Consider the following 20,025-nt stretch of genomic DNA (forward strand, 5'->3'; position numbering starts at 1 on the left):
CGCGTTGACTAAGTGCACACACTGCACATACATGAGATTTTGAGCATGGTTCTAGAGTTGTAGACACACAGAACCGTCGGATATTTTGAAGTAGTATAATCGAACTGGCTCATCATTGCGCGTCATACAGAGAGCTCGTGATGGAATTATTATATTCGGAGAGTAGAGCAGAGAGAGAAAAAATAAAGCGGAAGCTATCAATTAAAGTGATTTATACATATTTCGAACCAGCAGCACTTCTTAAACGGTTGATAATAAAAAAAAATTCAGGAGAAATACGCACAAAATCAGCAAACAAAGAGTCAAGTACATTTAGTCTAATTCGTCGTCGCACACATCTTTTGTTATTCGTCGAATTCATATTGTGTGCATGTTCTGAGTTAAACACATTCGGTCTCTACGATTTTCACCACATTTGCGCTTAAGTGCGCGTGCGGGCGCTCACTTCGTAGTCCATCGAAATGGATTTATGAACAACGAAGAAACAGCAACAACAACAACGAAAATGAGACTAGTGCACATGAAGCGAATGAGCCGGTTAAATCAAGAAAATAACAAGTGTATGCACAACCGAATGAAGAGTAGAGAAATAAAAGAAAACGCTGTGCAAAATGTATCGCATGTATTGGTATCGGTAGGTATGTGTGTGCGCTAAAGCACAAAAGAAATCCTTTCTAGGAATGTAGTCCAAATGCCATTTTTTTTCTATTAGAAACTGAGTTGCTCGCTTTTCCACTCTGCTCGATACTTAAAATGGCATATAAAAATGCATGTCAGAGCCGCACAGAGTCACATACATGCATGCTACAAAATATGCTACTCTTTTTAGCACAACATGAAATGTAGAGCTACTAATCTGCTTTTTTTCTTAATACTTTTTGAGTGATTAAACAAATTATGGTGAATTTGAATTTTATGTTCATATTTTTTATTTAATTTAAATCAAAGGCAGCATATTTCAAAAAAGAAATAAAACCAAGATCTTTTAATTCATTTTTGAAATAACTGGGAATTTTGTTCTGTTTTTTGTTGCAAATAAATATATTACTTCAAAGTTACTTTGATGAAATACATTTCATGTAGTGCGCCAAAAAATAGTTTGTTGTGAAACAACAAAATAGCTGAAAACTCAAGAACGCGGAGCGAAGCGACGCTCTACGGTCTTGTTTCCACTTCTTCGCGTATCGATTAGAGTTTTAGATGGGTTTGTTAGCGTACCGTGTGCATGTAAACATGGGAACTTTCACTGTGAAATTCATGTCAATTTTCCGCTACTTGATCAGACGCACCTCTCTCTCTCTCTCTCTCTCTCTCTCTCTCTCTCGTTCAGAACATTAACTCTACCCGATAGAGTTGAAATCTTTTCGACAAATGCAAGCCAACAAATGCATTTATCACGACAATGAATTTCGTTCGGATTGAACCTGACAGACTTTAATGAGAAATTAAATACTGAAATGGATATATTATTAAATAAATGATGGTTTTACGATGACCGAAAATAGAAATACACCACTGCCAAATCTACAAACACCAAATTGGACAGACGCGAAATTGTAACATGAATGTAATTGAATTGACTTTAACGCCTACTACAAATGACCAATTTGAGTGTTGACCTATTCTTTTCACGTCCACATCATCAATATTATTATTATATCATATGGGTGTGTTTTTTCCTAATCGAATGAAACAATGGGAAAAGATTTTAATTCAATTTAGAAATGTCTTAACCCCAACAACTGACCAAATCTCATGAATGTGGCTCATTCAATGATATTAACTTAGAAATGAACGAAAAATATTGCTTCAAAAGTGTTGAAGTTCAAAATCACGTGCGCCAAAATTACAGCATAAATTACATACCGCACAAACCATTCGGTTGCTGGTTGATATGATTTCTAACAGATTTTCAGTTTTCCCATTCCACGTTTCACACAATTTTCCCAGTTTCTGACAAATGTTTACAATACCCGAAACATTTCCCCATCAATATTATAGAGGTGTAACGGAATCCATAATGATAGAAAATACGTACAACGACGCTTGGGTTTTTTTTCCGAAGTTTATTGGCTTAATATGAAAATAATTTGATGCTAATAAAATATTCAAATTATATTGATATTTCAATTACGTAATTGATTTAATTGGATTTACATATCGGACTATACATCTATTTTTGCTGTGTATTTTTGGGGCTGCTCACGAAAATTCTTTTCGAGTGTTTTTTTCTCGCATAGACCTGCATCTTTCTATTGAAATATGCATGAAAAGCAATTTGTTATATTTAGCGGTTTTATGAAATTTTAATTTTCTCAATATGTGATACTTGAAGAGCACAGGTAATCATTTTCTGGAGAGAGAGAGAGAGAGAGAGAGAGAACGGGGAGGGGAGGAACAGTACACAGACACATAGAATTCAAAATGTGTATAATAGAAGGTAAAATTTGTAAAATTCACAAACACACTCACACATTCGAAAAGTGTTTGTACACATAATATACGATGCGAGAGCGTGGTCACCGTCAGATTTTCAGTGGCAAATGCGCTCGCGTATTGTGTGTATATTTGAAGGGAGGCTCAATTCTCAACCGCTATCTACACGCTGCACCATTTATTTCTCGACGGCACACGAAAATTATATAGGCCGCGCTCAAATTGAAGCAAATATTTTAATAATTCAAATTTTAAATCAATTCAAAAGAAGGAGGAAAAAAGACAGATTCGAAAATGTTCGAACGACGTAAAACGGATTTCGACTGGTCGATCGAATTATAAATTGAGTTTGAGTCTCTCGACTTTACCTATTATCGAAACATTTGATTCGTTGGGGCGGAAATGGAAGACGAAACGAATGAACGGAAAAACCACACACATATACGCACGTTTACGTACACGTTTAAAATAACAACACAATAAATCGAACTAATAATAACGCTGGATTCATATTTCATTTAGGGAATATGCTACATTTTTTACAGGAGTTTTTAAAATGTGAAAAAGACGAAAATTCGAAGAAAAAATATGTTCTTTAATTAAATAATTATTAACGAAAAAAAATTCCTTTGTGTCTTTGAACAAATCAATGATGAAATTACCCTGTGGTGAGAGAGAGAGAGAAATAGCAACCAATCGAATGCGTTTTTTATGTCATGTTAGTTTGACAACTTTTTGATAAATACATCAAAATGTAAGTGCCAAGAGGTGAGGTCAACGTCAAAGTTCTCATCGTTCATTATGTCATCGTTCGTTAACACAAGGGATTCCCATTTGGTCGGTTGGTTGATTTTTTTTTCTGGTCCACCAAACGTTATAGTTTCGGTTCATTTGTCTTTTTCTTATTGGTGATTTGATTTCTGTTTTAATATTTCAATTATTTTCTGAATTAATAATTCAATTCGTTAAATAATACCATTATCCAATTAGCTTGAATTCTATTTTGGAATAGACAAAGTGGGCGAAGAAATGACCCAAAATTCATTGTACCTACTCAAAGATAATTTCCTTCTATATCATTTGAGCTTCTTTAAACTCCTGCATTTTACTCCCAATTTTTAATACAATAACTTCTATCATTGGCCCAAATGGTTGACGTATCACATTCAATTACTAATGATAACATTCAAATCAATAAATCAACACACGAAAAATTAAGTGAGCGAGAGAAAATACGTAATTGAAATAGAAAAACAATCACATACGTTTTTTTTCCTTCTTCCTTATTATGCTTCAAATTGACCATGCGTTTTGAACAGGAAAAATTCAACTAATTGATATGAAGAGAATCACGCGTCAATGATCTCTTTAATAAATTAATTTTCATTTTTATTCCTTTTTTTGTTATTGTTACATTTGTATGAATAATTGAATAAATCTCCTGCAATATTATCGTCGTCATTATGTCAGATTCGATATGACTAATTTGATGATGATGGTAATAAGTGTCGCTCTCTCTCTCTCTCTCTCTCTCTCTCTCTCTCTCTCTCTCTCTCTTTGATAGATCAAAAAAACAAATCAAGTAACAATTTCACTGCATTCAAATGCGGTATATCTGATCCGTAATTATTTGTATTGAAGGCGATGATAATAAGAGAAAAGCATTTAATCTAAATTTACTAACAATAAACATCAAGAAATATACACCGATTCGTTTCGGGCGCATTATGTGTATTTGTGTCGCATACAATGTACAAATTAAACGAAATTGAATCAAGCGCACCATTGTTAGTGTACCAGAAGCCAAACAGTACAAATGAATACAATGAACAAAATAACAGTAAAATACAATGCGGACACACTGCGGAGAGCGAGTGCAAGCAAGAACGAGCGATAAAGCATTGAACAAAAGTTACAACAAACCCACTAACCCCATGAGTATAATCTACCCTTTTATCGATCATCATCACAGCAGAAGCAACAGGGGCACATTAAATACATATTCAACAAGATTCTGATTACTTTTTTGTTCGACATTATGCAAGAAAGCCACGTAATGTCAGCAATAATAATTATTCATAACCTCAAATGGCGGTTTGAATTTTTTGCAAGCACAAAAAAAATGGGGAAGAAGAAGATAAAAAGAAGTGAAATCAGCGTTTCAATTTGAAATTGTGTTGAGTTTTTGGTTTTGTTGCGTCTCTTTTCATTCATTATGCTGTCGTTATTGTTGTTGCTGTGCGAATGGAACCTGTGAGACAAGACAGGATACGCCAAAATCAACGCAAATCCATTTTTGACCGTATGCTTTTCGTCCCGTTGAAAACGAAGGGTGAATAATGCGATGACGGCATTACGAACTTGAATGAGAGACAGGGAGTGCAGTCGATCGAAAATTGTGTGTGTATGTACCGTTTGTTTGGGGAACAGCCCCTTCGCAATGAATGGTAGCTTGATTGGCATAAAGACATAAAGTCAATGTGTATGTGTATGCGGATGGTTGGCTGGCATTGCCGTTTATTTTTTTGACATTCTAATGAATTTTATTGGGATTGATGCAAAACCGACCCATCAAATTTGCCATACAATCGAAAAACAATATGCTTCAGATTTACTCCAATCAAATAAACACATTGATGAAATGGGTGCATTCAGGCAATTTGAAATTTAATTTGATTAAGTTCGCAAGCCAAATTCACACACACACACACACACACACGCTTACAATTTTCAGTTTTGGACAAAGTGTAATTGGATTTTTTGGAAAACATCGGTGAGATCGAGGGAAATTCCATCACATTGATTGCGATTTATTTCGGGAAAGTTTCGTAAAAAACACAAAATAGATAAATAGCGGGAAAATAATAACTGTAAGCGAAGAAAGAAAGCAAAACAATAGAAACTTACTTGTGTTTGTGTTAATCCCAAACTCGCCGCCAATTCAGCACGTTCTGGTAATGCTAGGTACTGCGTTCGTTGAAACCGTCGATTTAATTGTTGTAATTGTAATGAACTGTATATGGTTCGTGGTTTGCGCATTTTTTTGCCTTTTCCATTTACCCGTAATCCTGTATCCTCGCATTTGTCTATTGATTTGAAAAAAGAGAGAAAGAAAGAGAATGATGAACAAAACAACGAACGTATAAACAAATGAAATTCAATCAATAAATAAATAATGATTGAAAAAATAAACAACAAGAGTGCATAGAAAAATAATATAGCCACAACAACAACAGCAGCAGCAGCAGAAGGAGCCGCAAGATCAATGGAGTATATCAAACAAATATTCCGTAGGTGCAATCGCAGTGGAGGTCAGTAGTTTGTCATGATTGATAAGCTACTCGAAAAATCAAGTGATTAGTTTACATGCAATTTCGTTGCATTGAATCAGAATCACCGTCGCCCATGGAAAAATATCCATCGTTCAATGAATTAATAAACGCGGTTTGGTTCGATTTTGTGTACGATGGTTGATGGTTCATTTTTCGAACAATTGCATTCGAAACCATTTAATGTAGTTGTACATTGTTCCAATCAAAAATGGATACTGTTGCATTTTAAAAAACAACAATTATAGCGATGAATTTGTGATAACGGCCAACACATTCGTTCCGAGCAGCAATAGCGCCCTGCTTATAAAATAAAACCCGGTAATAAGCCAATCGAGAATTGATTAGAAGCAGCCACTGATTCCTGATACTTCTAATTACTAAATTTCAATTTAATCCGCATTTATTCTCGAAGCTACCCTTTGCTCCGAGTCGGTCAGCCGGGCGGAGTAGGATTTTTAATTGGGACTGTAATATTCAAAGTAATCGTAATTTTAGAATCATAGTCTAGTTTTGTGGATCATTTTAATTTCATCAATTAAGTTAAATCGATCATTGGTTTATTTCAATTTCGCCGAAATTGTCCGCCACCAAATCAGGCAGCGGCGGTGGCGTTTTATATCATTGACTCTGGTACTTATTTGATTTGATGGTTCAAATGAAAGAAGTCATTCAAACGGATGGAGCAATAGGACAAATAGCGCGCGCACGCTCACATACACACAAATCGAAATAGAAAATAGACTCAAAGCAATGAAAATGAATAATTATGGTTTTTAACTTTTACTCTTTGTTCCTCATTGGAAAATACTACAAGGGAACAGTTCTGTGCCTCCTGAACATACAAGGAGTGTATTTTTTTTTTGCTCTTGGTCTGCTATTGTTCCTTCGATTTGTTCAACAAAAGAATTAGGATCCTATTTAATTTGTTAGTTTGAGTGGATAAAATGCGACAGCGTGTGTATGAGTGTGTGTCGTACCTTTTTTCGTTTGTTTCTTTGATGCTGTCGCTTTTAAATGGCGATAGACAAATACACATTACGAACGAGTCAATACACATGCATGAATGAATGAATGAATGGGTGAATGTATTTACGCCTATGCCACTAGGTACGCCGGGGCAGCGGGTTACGTTTTCTCGTTTTTCTTTTTATTGTCGTTGTCACACGTTCTAATTAACATCGAATCAAATAATCTGAATCTAATCAATAAAATAACAATAATCAAAGGGAGATATATACACACCCGACTAATATAACACGAAACAATCATTATAAATAATGTAGCTCGAATGAGAGAAAAGCGGCTGTCTAACGTTGCGTTTGCCCAACCGCCTGCTCACTCACGCGCACCCAACTTTGCAGCACTGTATCGAATATTTTACGTTTTTTTTTTCATTATGTGTTAGCGTGTTTTTTTTTTCTTGTGTGTGAAATGAAATGCAGCCACAGATAAAAAGGGTTCGAAGAAAGAAAAAATCAAACGCGCGTGCCGCGCACAACATTGACACATAGAGTTCAATCGAGACACAGGACACTGTATATATATATATATATCTCATTTCACTGTCGAACGTTCAAACAGACGATAGTCTTCTTTAATATTCGATAGCTTCTCTATACTATTTTGCGACACCATTTAACAAAAGTGACGCTGACACAAACTCTATTATATATTAATGGACATTTTGTCCACACAAAACCATCCATTCTCATTTCCACAAACACAAACGAATTATTTCGCTTCGTATTCGATGAATAAATAAATGACCATATGCTTGTTTATTTGGCTCATTTCATTGAATATTCACGTGGTTTCGAATAATATTTCGTTTTTCTTGTCTTCCACTTGTCAAAGCACATGCAATTGAGAACTATTCAACGTTAATAAAAATGCAACCCATTCTAATGCGAATTCTTCGTTTTTCATTTTCATTCGAATTTTGTTGCTTCGATTTTTATTTGAAAATAGTTCGCATAATTTTTTTCTAATATTTACGATTAAATACACAACATCAAGTGAATGTGAAATTCTATCACGAATTCTGAAATTGCCATGTAAAACGATCGTTAAATATGAATGAACGAAAAACAAAATAATGAGCCATTTGATATTCTTCTATACAAAAATTGAGTGTGATATGGTTACGCATGTTGCACCAGTTAGATTCGCTTATTATGAAATGCCAATTGAAAAGTTTTTTTTTTCGATTGACTACCCATTTTACCCATTTCATTTTCGCCCATGCAATTGCATTGCATTACCGTCTGGTCGGAGTGTAATTGGCATTGGCTTTGGCTTTGGCTTTGGATTTGGCTTTGGCTTTATTGATGGTGAATGAATCCAAATTAGCAGGATTTTAATGACATCGACCAATGTTGACGAAGTAATAGCCATTCATATCATTCCAAAGACCAGTAATCGTTATGAATTGGTGCTTAGCCGTCGGCGACGGCTAGTAATGAATTGAAATTTTAATATTGTTCACCGGTAATGCGTATCGCATCGGCGCATGTAAATTTAATGAGTGCCAAAGGGCTGGAAGAACAATAACAAGAGCAAATGGCAATGAGAATTGTAATTGAAACCAAAGTGAAAATGATTAAATCATTGTGATTTGTGTGTGAATCAAATTCTTGATTATTGAGGTGTTCTCAGGCGACACAATTCGGAATTGGTTTGACGTTATGCAGAGTAAAATTAATGGAAAGCGACAGCGACCCACGCGCACGGAAAATGACCAATAACGTTGCCGTTGATTCGGATCACACGTCAAATTGATATTCGGTCACACTATTTAGAAACGGTAATGGTGCATATCACACCATAACAATAATCGGTGAACAAAAAGAAGAAAAACGACTATGATGACGGCGGCAATGAGTCCTTTGCTATTCAAGACAATCAATTTGCGGGTGAGCATTTTTGTCATGGTAAAAACTTTTTTTTTCATGGTGAATATATGTGTTCATATTACTGATAAAAGCACAACGAAAGAAATGCCATTAATTTATTCATTTTCATTAGCTATTCATTTATTTACCAATTTCTATAGGAAACTAATCTAAACTTATTCAACTGAACTGAACTAAAAACTGATCTAAAAATTCAGAGCATTGAAGTTGCTGGCTATGTAGCGCTGCTGGTGAACAGATCTCTTCAACAGTAGCTGTTGGTTGCGTGCATATTCGCTGTGACGGTCGCTTGTTCATTCAACGATTCTCAAGAATAGTATTTGTCCCTTGTATTCACAAGAAAACAGACAGTGAAGCGTATACATCAGACTCCGAGAGAGATTTTTTTTTGGTTCATTTACCGTTATTTGTCAACAAGTCTGCCTTTATCCACGCATTGCCACTTTACATAGTATACAGTCCATAAGAAATGTAAAATGTTCGCCATTTGGTTTTATATTGCCAATGCATTAGTTATGGGGTTTTTGTTTTGTTTATTTTTTGTTGTTTGTGAACAAATCTGCCTATTTTTTTGCATTGTCTCTGTTTATTTCTTATGGACATATACTATGTACAGTGCAATATACTATGTGAAGCTAGCAACTTCAATGCTCTGTAAAAATTGAACTGAACTAAAAACTGGCTAAGCTAATATGAAAACTCTTGTCCATATGCTGAAAAAACTGAGGAAACATGTAAAAATTGTCTGTATACCTGAATCGTCAGCTTAGTTAAGCGGACACTAAAACGAATGAGTAATAATAATAATAATAATAATTTGGTGGGAAATGCGGTTTCACATCGAGCTCAATTTCACACCTTGATCGAGTATACGGTTGTTTGAAATAGCAAAATGAAAACGAAGAAACGATTGCATTAAATACCGCCTTCATTTTTAGAACTACATTCTTGACATTCACCAAATTGCAAGTATATGCGCTTGCTGCTGCGGGTATTCTTTTCGAATTTCTCATGTAAAACTAATCGCTGGAAATTAATTAGCCATATTTGTTGGGTGTTTTGTCTATATTGTTGTTGATGTATTTGTTTGTGTTTGCGCGCGCGCGTATTTAAAATGAAACATTATACAAATGAACATTCTTGCACACTGATCGAATGGTTAAAATGCAGTTTAAGCGCCAATTAATTAAAACTTATATGGAGTATGAATGGTGAAAAAAGCGAAAATAAAAAAAAATCGGCTGGTAACCTGTGCAGAGATAGGGATAGATCGAGAAATACAGAAAGAGAGAATGAGAATGAGAATGAGATAGTGATGGCTGGTGGTGGTGTGTGAGCATCAAACCGCCATCGTACAGACTCCCAGCTGAATCATATGTGTGCATAAAATGTGATTGATAATAAATCGAAAGTATTCGCACATGCAGCGTCAATAGAGACACACCGCAGCGTGATATAATGTTGTTGCCTTCCTAAATGAATTCACACACACACACACACTCCAACATCATATGATCTTTGGTGTAAGACTAACAGAGTAGCAAACAGATGATTTTGCTTAGTGCTAGCTAATTGTTTGACGAATAATAACAAAAAAAAAACACCATCATTCGAGAGAAGAAAAACCACCTGAGTCTGAATATCAAGCAGAAAACGAGAACGGCGTATGCATTCGTCAGTATATGCACACAACAAAACGATATGTTCGCTCACGCTCTCGCTCACATATCCAAATTCAATTAGACGATTCACGCATAAAATCAACAAAATCATTAGATTCGAAATGAGTTTATATATGCATGGGAATTATGTGGCGCTCTCTCTCGCGCGCTATGAACCACATAAATCATTTGCCGCCCCAGCGTAGCACGGCTGCCATATTGAAAATAATTTCTCATATACATATTTTCTTATTGCTTTTTAATTGTTAAAACAAATAGATCTCATTTACACATCGCAATAATTCTCTTTTTTTTCATTCATTTTCGGTGTTTGCATTTGCATCATGCCCCATTAAATTGATAACGGCGATGGTTTGCAGTCAGTTTTGAAATAATCAATTTGTTCGATTCACAATTGAGTGGTGATTTGATAATTGTTGGAAATCAACAAACTTGTTTGAAATTCATTTGTTGCTACTCGTTTTGTACGTTGATTCTAGTCTCAATGAGTATAAATTGGACATATTCAATTCAGACATTCACTGTGGCTGCATATATAGCTGAGCTATTTACAAATAGCTGGCTGTCATGTGGTATCCACGAATTTGGGACAAAAAATGTATGTAAATGATTGAAAAGGTGTCCCACATTCTTGGATACCACATGAATTTGCATGGCAAGATAGTCACAAAATCAAAACTTACCAAACAGCCAGCTATTTGTAAATAGCTCAGCTATATATGCAGCCACAGTGAATGTCTGATTCAATTTCATTCGGGTTTTCTCTCTGTCCCTGTCTTCTTCATTGCTAATCTGTGATGCTGATTGCGCGTAAACGGAAAAAAGGGAAAATGGTAGGCATTGGTGCGAAAATTCAATTCAAGAAGCATATTACCGGTGATGAGAGCATCCAATATGTAAGAATATGGCTAGGGTAACAGGTTTAGAATTTATTAGACGATTCGCTTGCTATTTTGTTTTGTTCGTTATATCGTTTTTCTCTCTCTCTCCCTCTGCTTGATGTGCAACAATTAATGTGTTTTCTTCCGTTTAGTAATTTTTATGAGCTCACTTCACTCCATATCATATACAATGTTCATTGCCACATTCGCTCTTCTGATCTGAAACTGTTCTCTTTCTCGTCATGGCGTGCATTTTGATTGTTGTATTTTAGTTTTTCATTTCGCTGATACGCCAACAGCCAACAGTCTCAACCATTTTGTATGAGCTATTAATTTTACATTATTGCTGATTACTTCATTAATATTATGAAATGGATGCGCTAGATCGTTGCAAGTAATAACAAGAGCAATTCTGATCTTAGTAGCCTTTCTCTCTCTCTATCTCTCTCTCTCTCTCTCACTCTCTCTCTCTCTCTCTCTCTCTCTCTCTCTCTCCATCAATGTTAGCAACAAAGAAAATGTAGCGCCGAGTGATAAAAACAACGATTAATGAAGATATGCCCTGTTTCTCTCTTTTTGTTTTCCTTTTCCTCTCTCTCTCTCTCTCTCTCTCTCTCATTCTTCGGCTCTATATCTCGTCATTCGGGCTAATATATGTGCGCCGTTTAATCGACTTGATTTTCTTTGCATTGCATATTTCATGCTAATTTAGTATGAGACACTCTTTCTCATTCTACAACAAGAACTTAAACGGAATGCATCGCATAATATGCGACAAATCATCAATTGCACTATGCAGATTGACGATATCGATATTTAAGCGTTCGCCGACCCAAACTCTATCAGTGCAGCAAATGTGTGTGATTTCGTGCAACCGAAGCACGCGTCAATGTTTTGGTACGATCTGAGGCAGACCTCTCGAAGTCACTGAATCAAAAATACAGTTCTGGTCGTTTTGTTTGTGTGTGTACAGAATTTTACGGATGCATATACTTAATATTTCTCCATATTATTTAAATATTAATGCTTTCATTTGTATTGGCGCAATTGCATTTATATGCCCGACAGAGCACAGCACAATCACAAGTAATAGTACAAACTATTTCGTATCAAATAATGATTTATGCTTGTCTATTTTATGATTATTTGTGTGCTACCGTGCTGTTTGCAATCGCCGCCGCCGCGGTCAATACTCACTTCGTTTGAGTATATATATATAGTATTCGGTTCGTGTTTCTACTGCTTTGATCCACTTTATTTCTTCAGTGATTTTTCGAATCCTTTAGATATTTCTTGGATTCGTCGATTTTCTCGACATTTTCACATTCTTTTTTTTTGCCTCGCCGACAAATGCAAAATCATGCTGTCGATTAGAAAATAATAAAGGCTTGTAATTCGATGAAGCATATTCGTGCATAATGAATCTTCGGAGGGAATGTTTGTTGTACAAGCGAACTGTTTTTCCAAACGACCAGCCAACGAACGAAAAAAAAACACCTAAGTAACAGTAAAAAAAATTGAAGAAAATATTCAAATGGCGTGCGAAATTCCCTTACTTATGATTTATGCTTGGATTTTTTTTGCTGTACTATTTGTTCGTTCCGCAGCAAAAGTCAGACGTTGTTCATTCTAAACAACAAAAACAACATTTGATCTATTTTCATTGGTTTTTATAACATTTTTTACACGGTTTCATGACGTTCCATGCATGCCTCGATGGTGTACAATTGGTTGTGATTTTTACGTGATATTGCCCGCAGCCAAACACAATTAAATGACAACAAGTTTACACGCATCGTATCGATGTTGCACACGGATTGAACAAGCACATTCTGCAGGAAGACAAAGAAAATATACAGGGGCAGAACGCGGTTGCCAATACTATAAATATGAAGCAATAAGAGAGAAAAATTCCAGCAACAAATCATCGCGCCAACAATGCCATTGGAAACAGAAAATGTTCGAGTTATTTGGAATATACAAGTGGAAGTGCATTAAAGGGAGCAGAAACAAAATCGTTATACTTTTTTTTCCTCTTTCAAGAATTCGATTTTGTTTTGTGTGTTAAGAAAACAACAAAATGGCATTTGGCTACTCATCGCGTTTGATTATTTTAGCCCGTTGTCGCACTGTGGCTGTGTATATGCCGCACGCTCTTTTCATCACATGAATTGAAAAGTTGTACAATTTCGATTGCAAGAGTTGAGTTGAGCAAAATGGAATTGGTTGTCTCAAGTGCTCTGCGATTCAATAGCAAGCAACGCATTTGCTGCTGTCGCCGGTCTTCATTTGCGCCGCACCGTGTTCGTTAGCTATTTTCGCTGGTTTGTGATACAAAATAAAATCAACAAAATGACACGAGTATTACAAATATGCGGTGCAACTATCCGCCGCCAAAGACAAGCAAATGCCCTATTTAAATTGACATGAGTTGGAACGAAAGAGAAAGAACGATGAGAAAGAAAAATGCATGAGGTGAACAGCACTTTGTTGCCTGCTTGCTTTTCTTTATTTTCACCGGTCCGGCCAGATACAAAGGCCGTCATTTGCTGAGCGTTTTATCGCGCGGCGTTCAAGTTTGTGACTTACAAATGTGCTTTTCTTTCGGTTTCTTGCAAAAGGCGAATCCAGAGCTTGTGAGTGAGTAACATCAACTGTTTTGTTGCCGTGGCAAAGAATCGAAGCACAAAAACACACAGTACTGCATCGTGGGTTTTTCTTGTGCTTGGATTTTGCGACGCGGCTCAATCGTTGGCTCTACGGCCTGAAATGCAAGCCCGTACCGGTTTCGAACACATTGGACTCCCATTATTCCACTACACACTGTTTGAAGCACACATTTTTGTCGTTGTTACTCATTTGCCGCCATATAATTGCATTTTTCTACTTTGCTCCATCTGGGACTTTTCTTGCTATCTCTCTCTCTCTCTCTCTCTCTCTCTCTCTCTATGTAGTTGCATGCTGCAAATGAACGATTTTTATTGAAATATTCCATATTTCCACAGTGTAACTGTCAAGATATTGTTATTGCATAGCGAACACATCGTAAAATGTTCAAGCCAAGGCGAAAACGCGTTGCTGACTCTCTATCGCATTTTCCCTTCCTATCGTTTCTCTAAAGATCGTCGAATCACTGCGGAATTTTACCATGTTCCCGAGTTCGGTTCGTTTATGATTAGCGAAGATAGTTTTTCATGATTTTGTATCAGCTAGATTTTAGTCAAAATTCCAGTCAATTTGCGAACAAAAAGTCAACGAATTTAACTTTTCGTAACTGCAACTGTTATCTTTGGGAATTTAATTTAATGACAGAATCTCATTTGCCGCATGATAAAAATGTGAGTGAGAAAAATGGTGCAATTGTCTTCTTTCTCTCAGAGTGTGTACACTTTTTTCTGTCTTTCTGTATCTTTTGAGTTTTTGGTGTTGTTATTTTTTGCTCAGCGTTACCATTGAACTGCTATTTTCCGAGCTCGAGCTTTTGATTCACGCATTCTTCCATAATTGCCGAATTTAGAGCGAGCAACCGCCATCGCAGTCAAATAGCTAGGGCGTTTTCAATGTAAACGGCTTTCAGTGCGCCCGCGCAACATAAACTAGCAGCAGCAGCACACACAACCGTATCTATCTCCCGTGTGTACTGTGCAGCAAGTGTGAATCGGGCATAGTAGCGAGCACACACACACAATTCGAGTGAACGAGTGAACGAGAGAGAGAGAGAGAGAGAGAGAGAGAAAGAGAGAGAGAGAGCGAAATATATGTACTTTATTCAGGAAAAAAATTCTTTTCGTTCAACAAAATGATTTGCAAGCGCTAAAAAATGTGCATTCGATTTAATTTAATTATGTGTATTTGTTTTTATAATTCCTAAACGCCGCATTTCGTGTGGATGCTTTTCACCTGTACTTGTTCGTTTCTTGTTTCTATTTATCATCCATTCCTCGGTTAGATAAGCGGAATTTTTTGTGGTTGTTGCTGACTTTTTTCCTCTTCTCTCGCTCAAATTGAATTTTGTTTCGACATTCACATCTCTCATGGCGAGAGACACACACACACGATTGTGTGAAATGATGGGAAAAAAATAAAGTATGAGGAACGAAATATTTTGAATGAAAAATATGAAACGTTTTATTGGATAATAGTCAAAGAATTTTTCACTACTGATATATTTTTTCCTCTCTCCTTTCCATCAGTGTTTGTGTGCGTTTTTTTTCTCCCTATTTCAAATGGGTGTGCGTGTTTGTGGAGCAATGCACAACGTTCAAAAGGCATAACTGTTCATCAGTCACTTTCTCAAGTCTTTGGCATTTACAATTGTATGTTTATCGATATGTAGTTATTTAATATTCGTTTAGTTTCTGTGTGAAAAAAAAACTGTATTTTGAAATGTTTGTTGCCATCATCTGGTTCGAAGTTCAGAGATTTGTATTCGATTTTATTGGCTTTTAAAGCATGTGACAATTGGGGAAATGAACGGGTTTCAATCAATATTTATTCTACATCGTTTTTTTAGGTTCTCAAGGAACAGTCATCTCCAATCAAATTTACTTTCCGACTCGAAGCTACACTCAAAACGAATATCAATATTAAGAAAGTACTATTTACGAAGCCATTCGTAGTTTTTCATCGCGTGAAAACCACCGTACACGATAGTATTCGTATATTTTACGATGCATTCGGACATTCTACGAATTGGTATAGTAATTTTGCATCGCATTTTACTACGAATTGGCTTTGAGTGTATTAATTAGAACGGTTACGATTGGTCTTTTGTGTGTCTGTGAGCATTTGATAACAGCAGAGATTACTATGGGATATTTTTATTCATATGGGATAAAAATATCGCATAAAAATAACAGATATTTTTCACGCGTTGCGTTCAACGTTCAATGCGTTCAATGTTCAGAGTCCAAAAATAACAGATATTTTTCGCGCGTTGTGTTCAACGAAACGCATAAATATTCGACGTTTACAAACGACAACACAAGTGATACACACACAGACATTGTGTTGACACACGAAGAGTGTTCAAAGAAAGAAGTGAGCGAAACATGTGCATGCACGCTCCGCGCAGCTCATCGTAAGTGTGAAGAGTATAACGCGAAAAAACAGCGACTCTGTGTGTGCAGAATCGCTATTGTGTATTTATACGTTTCGTTGAACACAACTCGCGAAAAATATCTGTTATTTTTATGCGATATTTTTATTCCATATGAATAAAAATATCCCATAGTAATCTCTGGATAACAGTGATGTAAACGGACAAAAAATAATCAAATGTAGCTCATACCGTCTTTTGGTGGGCTTGAACATGGTGGCGCATAGCTCCCTAAGTGATAACCTGAATATGAATTTTGATGCATCGGCGGAAATGGATAGCCGAGCGCACTTCTAGGACTTGGAAAACCCGAATCTTGTCCACCTTGGCTGCCAAAATGTTGATAGCTGCCGCGGATACCGCCATATCTGTAAAAATCAAACGGAGTCATTACAATCAATTGGTTTCTCTGCATTTCAAACGGATGTTCACTCTATTCTATTTGTTGATGATTCCTAAGTAGATGAAATAAGAAATCAATAAGGCAGAAAACATCACAAGCAAAATCAAATGTTCAAATGTTCAAAAGTTCAGTTACAATTAACTATTAATAATACGAATTTTTTTCGAACATGATTAACTTTTATGACCAAACAAATGTGATATATGTTCTTTCCACTGTATGAACATGAATGAAATGTGGAAAAATCTGTAATTCATCGTTCACAATGTGCTCTGGAAACAATGTTTCGAATTTTATTTCTGCCCCAATTGTTATGCTTGGCTTCAATGTATTCGAAAGAGAAAAGTCGTCCATTATTTGTTGTTGTTAGTTTTCTTGTTTTTCTCGCCATTTCCAATTTTTCTCTCTATATTTTCAAATTGATTCACGTTGCCGATTTCTGTGTGGATTTTGAACGATTTCGTTTGGTATGGTTTGATTTTTAATTTTGTTTTGCAACAAATTCGCTGAAAAAGTGCAACGCTTTTTCTTGCTTCGACAAATAACCGACGTGTATTCGATTGTATACATACATTCTCAACTAGATCTCAAGTTCATTTTGGATTAAATTGTGATGGAAAATATAAAAAAAAGTTTCGAATATGATGCGAAAAACACAGACACACACCGAGCAACTGAAACAATTTCTAATTTTGTGTTTCGTCGCTGTTGTTGTTGGTTGTTTTTTTATTTCTCTCTTGCTGCCGGTGTTTGACTACTGCACACAAGATTTCTAGTGAAATGTCAGATATGCAAAATGAAAATCATTTTTCTTTTGTGCTATAAAAAAAGTAAGAAGATAATAATACAAAAAAGTATCACAACGCGCGAGACCAATTGCTTTTTTGCCCGCATGTCAGCAACGAAAAAAAGGAAAACGACACACGATCATGAGCGAGAAACCATGTGCAAGTAGACAAGTATGCAAATTTTATTTGATTTGAATTTATTATTTCTGATATTACAAGTTTTTCATTCGCGTTGACTCTCTCTCTCTCTCTCTCTCTCTCTCCCTCTTTCTCTCGTTGTTTGGTTTGTTTCGCACCAACTCAGCCAAGTTTGCCTCAACAGAGCTCCAACAAAGAGATAAGATCATTCCTTTGCGTACCCAACTAAAACTGGGTTCGCTTTACAAACACATGTGCAAAGAATACAGAAGTGTGTGTCTGTGGGTGGGTGTGTGTGTGTGTATTCTTTCATTGTTGTATCGCGATTGTTCTTATTTTTTTCGTTTATTTTTTAATTTAGAATAACTCTTTACAGTTTTTCTGTGTCGTAATGAAGGAATGGAAAGATACGGTGCTGCCATGTCCATGTGCATAAATATCAATTTTACGAACAACTAATGAGATGCATGTAAATATGAAAAATAAATAGCAAGTTTTTCTTGCTTCTTATTTTTCTTCATAGCGTTGTCTTAAGAATCAGTTCTTCTTCTTCTTCTTTGAGTAGAAAAAAAATTACATTAATTTTGATGTTGTTGTTACATCCATACCACAAAATACATGACAAAAGTGCTCGGTTTTCATGGAATAGAAATGTAATTGGAGTATCGGCCATCGAAGACTGATGACATCTTCTTGAGAATGAAAAAGGATCTCGAATTCGAAACCAAGGGGGAAATATCGAATTAAAATACCTCGTAAATGTGCACAAATATGTGACATATTTGCAAATATATTTGCGTGAATATTCAAGAATGGCATGTATTTTCGACAGAGGAGGTGCTACTGGCGTAGAAGTCAGTATCGCAAATATGGCAAATATTCACGGTTGATACAAAAATGAATAAATATTGTGCGAATATACCATACAAATAAAGGGCAAATATACATATTTGCAGCTGAATCTTTCCTCTTAGTTCGAAACATTCTGGGACGAGTTTCTTTAACAAAGAGAAATAAAAACGTTTGACTCAAACCAGCTAGTCCTCAAACAGAGGCAGTCCGCACTAGGTGTTATACAAAATCTGAGTGTGCGTGCACCGAGTTGATCATAGCCAGGAGCTGAAACGAGTGGTAGTGCTGGTCTAATCGCTACCATCTGGCCAAACCACATTCATTCATACCAGAAAACTAACCGAAGCTGTGATGTTGCTAAGCATCCTCCATCCGTAAGTTTTATGATGTATTTTTTCTCTCCATTTTTTGGCACTTTTCTTCACTGTTCAACAACAAACAACAACAACTTTTCCTCTTTAACAAAACCATATTATGAATAGGAACGAAGCAATATTACTCTTAATATCTTGATTAAAAATCGAATGTGCGCACTCAACAATGTTGTTACATTCATGAAAGCTGAGAAAAACGGTGCAAATCGTAATCTGTACGGGTTTCTTTTTATTTTTCGTCGACATGGGCCGTAGAGAGAAGTAATGAGCACTAAAATGAACACTTTTTTGCCAGTAGCTAGATAGTTGTGTGTATCATCGAATGTGAAATAGTCGCAAATGAACAACGAATGCAACGCGAGAAATTAAAGAAGAAAAACTGCGCCACACTCATGGCATTATGGTTATTAGCAAGATGTGTCGAAGATTTCGATAATAAAACCATAAACAATTCCAAGCAAATAAAAATCAGTATGCACCGTTTTTAAGACCACTTATTTTTTTTATGTTCTCTGTGTGTGTATTCCTGTTGCTAGTTCCCTTTTTTGTGCAGTTGCCCGGCTTTTTCTGTGGTTTCGAAACAAAACAAACGAAAAGAAGCCACGAATGCACCGTAATTGGGTAGGAGTCTTTTTTATCATTGTTTTACTACATTGTTGTACTTATTTTATAGCCGCTGGTAGTTTTGTGCGTAAATTTGGCGCAATTCTGAATGCAAAATTTTTATAAGCTGATAATTTTCGGTTGCTTGCGCACGAATTTTAATTGAAATTTGTTTTTATTTTGGTTTGGGTTTTCAGGTGGTTCAATTAATTTTAGTTTTGCTTTGTTACCAAATGTGGCACTTGTATAATACACATATTTTTGTTTGTCTAATCGATAAAACATTCTACAAAACTGAGAGAGAATAAAAACTCAACATCAAAGAATAACAGCCCAAAAAAACCAATCAAATTACTCTACGCTAAAATGATGCCAAGTTTAAGTAGTTCAATTTATTCTACACTGTTTAGACGCCCGCCAAGTTAAAAATGTATTGAAGATTCGGCGTAACTTCGGTGTGGAATAAATTTAATAACTTGAACTTAAATTATCAATATGCAACGCCACCTATATGTTAAGTTAAAAA

General features: G+C 35.9%; 1 protein-coding gene across 3 annotated transcripts in view; it reads right to left on the bottom strand.

The window, feature by feature from the left end:
- LOC129577499 (homeotic protein distal-less) overlaps positions 1 to 20,025 on the bottom strand; it is a 67,143-nt gene that overhangs the window by 42,299 nt on the left and 4,819 nt on the right. For all 3 annotated transcript variants that reach the window (XM_055464710.1, XM_055464708.1, XM_055464709.1), the window contains exons 2-3: positions 16,534 to 16,709; positions 5,344 to 5,522 (exon numbers count right to left, since the gene is read on the bottom strand). In XM_055464710.1, the coding sequence (XP_055320685.1) occupies positions 5,344 to 5,522; positions 16,534 to 16,709 (355 nt within the window). The remainder of the gene's footprint in view (positions 1 to 5,343; positions 5,523 to 16,533; positions 16,710 to 20,025) is intronic.

The sequence above is a fragment of the Sitodiplosis mosellana genome, unplaced genomic scaffold, assembly GCF_009176505.1.
Source record: "Sitodiplosis mosellana isolate CC-2019 unplaced genomic scaffold, AAFC_SMos_1.0 Smas_scaffold_6197, whole genome shotgun sequence".
NCBI lineage: Eukaryota > Metazoa > Arthropoda > Insecta > Diptera > Cecidomyiidae > Sitodiplosis > Sitodiplosis mosellana.